This window comes from Notothenia coriiceps, unplaced genomic scaffold (genome assembly GCF_000735185.1).
Source record: "Notothenia coriiceps isolate Sejong01 unplaced genomic scaffold, NC01 NC01_scaffold00035845, whole genome shotgun sequence".
Taxonomy (NCBI): domain Eukaryota; kingdom Metazoa; phylum Chordata; class Actinopteri; order Perciformes; family Nototheniidae; genus Notothenia; species Notothenia coriiceps.
Genome location: NW_011368546.1, coordinates 1 through 3,427, shown reverse-complemented (window position 1 = coordinate 3,427; position 3,427 = coordinate 1). Strand labels below are relative to the sequence as shown.

Here is a 3,427-nt window from a genome sequence, read left to right as displayed (position 1 = left end):
TGCACGTTTTGTTCATCCACATGTCTACCCTACTTTTATAATTTTCGAATCATAAATCTATCGATTAGATTTATGATAGACTTTTGAAACTACAAGAAGATAAGGAGGACTTTTACAAAAAAGTAATAGAGATTTTAGTCCAGAAGGATAGGCAAATGGACTTCATCTTCAAGTCAAGGTAAGACCGCAATTTTATTGAAAATGGGATCTTACTAAGAGAGAACAATTCAATATTTAAATGATAAAATTACATTTTTTGGGTATCCTTTTGTTGAACTGTCTGTTTAAAATTAATCGAAGCATCAGACAAAAAAAGCTTTTGAAAATAATATTATATTTTGATTTAGGTCAAAATATAATATTTGTAAACCTGAAGAGTCAGTGCCAGTGCCTCACAAGCCATGAACCTCACTGCAGAAGCTTATATATAGACATCTAAGTTTTTGGTGCCCCACCCCTTTTGTACATATAAAAACGCCACTGGTGATGGCATACTTGGGTTGGGCTGCAGCAGGACTTCAGTCTGTCTGTAGATTTTCTCCGTCCACAGCTTGGTGCAGTCTGCGCGGATCATCAGGTTCTCAAAGTGAGCGTCCAGCTCTGTCTTCTCCGCCTGGCCCAGCTTCTCCTCTGTGAACTGACACAGCAACACAGCCAAACTGACACACAAGTACAAGTCTCCATAGCGTCAAGCTTTCATCAATTATTAAGAAAGCATAGGGACAGCATTCACGACAGCTCATTATTCAGTCCCCCTCAAACTTGTCAACACATTAAGTTTACAACATTTCATGTTTTACTGAGGTATTTTAACTGATTAATGATAATGGTTTACTAGAGACTGGTAGCCTGCACATGCTTGGCCTAAGATATAACGTTACATTAACAAGTAAACGCCTGTGGCTAACATTATTTGGACAGCCTGTGTTTAATTAAAGTAAAACCAAAAACGTAGGCCTCGACTGTTCCAAGCTGAATATCAAGTATCCTATAGTAATATCCTCCTGCTATGCTAATAGGTAGCGTTATGTTAGCTTGTCAGGGCAATAGCCATGGTAGCGTTGCCCCAACAGCAGTCCCTGAGTAGCGTCACTACAGCTGGCTGTCAACATGAAAGGAAGCATCATTAGCCGAACCACAGCCATGTTACTGTGCACGAGGGTTACATTACCTGGACAGCCCGCGTGAAAAACACTCCAGCACCAGAGGCTATTTTCTTCACGTTGAAATCCATTATGTTTGTATCTCCTTGCTAGTGGTCATACACTGACTCGAAGCAGACTACTAGCACTCGACACGGCTGGATGTTGTGGCATACGCAGGCAAACGGCAAAGATCACGTGACCGTCATGGCCCTAGGAGCGTCAAACACGCATCGCTCTGCCAAATACATTTAAAAGCAAAACATTGGAATACAGGCGAGTTTCTTTTGAAAAAATATCGTTATATTTTATAAATTACAGCGGCAACACAACGCTTGGGCAAGTGTTACATTAGTCTTATGGTCTTGCTTTTCATTTTTAAATATGCAATACCAACAGTTGGCCAACAGATGCCATCATTAAACAGCGTTTTGGCTTCAAATCTTTTAAGATTTATTTTGAATATTTTCCCGGAAACGTGCTGTCCGACTGTAAATGTCCGACTAAATGTAAATGATGCACACACAATAGTCAGAGCCCTCTCGTGGTCAGCTTTATTAGTCAGCTATATGTACACATGGGAATTTTAATTACTTATTTAATATATACACTGACGATAAAACTATAACAGTGACATTTGTAAATGTTACTGCATATTGGAACTGTCAGGGTACATCCAAGATTATTAAACATCCCATCAAATGTATCAAAATTGAAGGCAGAGGCATTAGCAATGTAAATTAAAAATTAGAAAGCCATACAAAGACAGTTTTAAAATATAGAGAGCCTACTACTACCATGGATGTAAAAAGATCACTTTTTTACTCATGAAGTTCGTGACCATTAACTAGAACTTCCGGAGCCCTTCAACATAAAACGTGCCTAAAATTGGGGTTGGGCAATGTTTTTGCGTCTGAACGATGACGTAACTACGTAAAAAGCTGTCGACTCGGAGCTGGCTCACATGTGAGTTTTGTTGATAATTGTCCTGTAGATATTAAGTGTTAAACAAATGTTAACTTAACTTTGCTATCTTTGTGTACCAGTTGAATATCCGCTCACTGTGAGGGTATTTACTTTTGACAGTTAGCGCTGTGTGATACAACAGCAAGTGAAATAACGTTATAGCTTGCTAGCTAAATACCACAGATTATTCAGTTAACTCAGATTTAGTTTACTCGAAGTTAGCTTTAAACTATTGCTTACGGTTTTATGTACTACTAGATAGATATATCTAAGTGTACTCGAAATACAGTCGAGACGTAACGGGATAACTTTTGTCTTTTAGTTTTTGCACCGGCACAGTAACGTTATGCAAAGCAGGGGGCCATGGCTCGGAAGTCGAGGACCCGCAACCTGCAGGTGTTTGACACGGAGCTGACCGCCGACACGGCGGAGTGGTGTCCTCTGTCCTCCAGGCAACACCTCCTGGCCTGTGGGACCTATCAGCTGCAGAAAGGGGTGAGTGTGACGCAGGGGCGGATCTAGAAACATATTCATGGGGTGGCAGGAGAATTTGAGGGGTGGCATCCCCTGGCAGAAGTATGCTGATTTAATCGCAGTCATATCAATCAATGTTAACTTGCATGGAAAGCCACAATATTTATATTTTAACTCAATAACATAGGTGACATTATTGTGGCACATCAGTAAAGTCTTACATAGAAATATATACAGGACTGTCTCAGAAAATTAGAATATTGTGATAAAGTTCTTTATTTTCTGTAATGCAATTAAAAAAACAAAAATGTCATACATTCTGGATTCATTACAAATCAACTGAAATATTGCAAGCCTTTTATTATTTTAATATTGCTGATTATGGCATACAGCTTAAGAAAACTCAAATATCCTATCTCTAAATATTAGAATATCATGAAAAAGTATACTAGTAGGGTGTTCAACGAATCACTTGAATCGTCAAATTAACTCGAAACACCTGCAAGGGTTTCCTGAGCCTTGAAAAACACTCAGCTTGGTTCAGTAAACTAAATCACAAGTATGGGGAAGACTGCTGATCTGACTGCTGTCCAGAGGACCGTCATTGACACCCTCCATCAGGAGGGTAAGACACAAAAATAAATTTCTCAAAGAGCAAGCTGTTCACAGAGTGCAGTTTCAAAGCACATCCACAAAAAGTCTGTTGGAAGGGGGAAATGTGGCAGGAAACGCTGCACAACCAAGAGAGATGACCGCAGCCTTAACAGCATTGTGAAGAAGAGTCGCTTCCAGAATTTGGGGGAGCTTCAAAGACAGTGGACTGAAGCTGGAGTCCAGGTATCAAA

General features: G+C 39.7%; 1 protein-coding gene across 2 annotated transcripts; it reads right to left on the bottom strand.

Moving 5' to 3' along the window:
- Positions 1-406: 406 nt before the first annotated feature.
- Positions 407-1,440, bottom strand: LOC104963229 (endophilin-B2-like). 2 transcript variants are annotated; one of them, XR_800295.1, is made up of 3 exons: positions 1,172-1,424; positions 496-637; positions 425-435 (listed from the first exon to the last, which is right to left on the bottom strand). XR_800295.1 is itself a non-coding variant. In XM_010791795.1 (2 exons), the coding sequence occupies exons 1-2, from the start codon at positions 1,232-1,234 to the stop codon at positions 422-424; spliced, it is 279 nt and encodes a 92-aa protein (XP_010790097.1). In that variant the 5' UTR covers positions 1,235-1,440; the 3' UTR covers positions 407-421. The 2 variants fall into 2 exon arrangements, 1 of the variants encoding a protein (XP_010790097.1); XM_010791795.1 differs by having other exon boundaries at positions 407-637; positions 1,172-1,440.
- Positions 1,441-3,427: the final 1,987 nt, after the last annotated feature.

Excerpts from the sequence above, each read along its gene's own strand:
- LOC104963229 (XM_010791795.1), bottom strand. The coding sequence starts at position 1,234 with ATGGATTTCAACGTGAAGAAAATAGCCTCTGGTGCTGGAGTGTTTTTC. Across the intron at positions 638-1,171 it reads TTTTCACGCGGGCTGTCCAG|TTCACAGAGGAGAAGCTGGG; the intron begins GTAATGTAACCC and ends TTGCTGTGTCAG.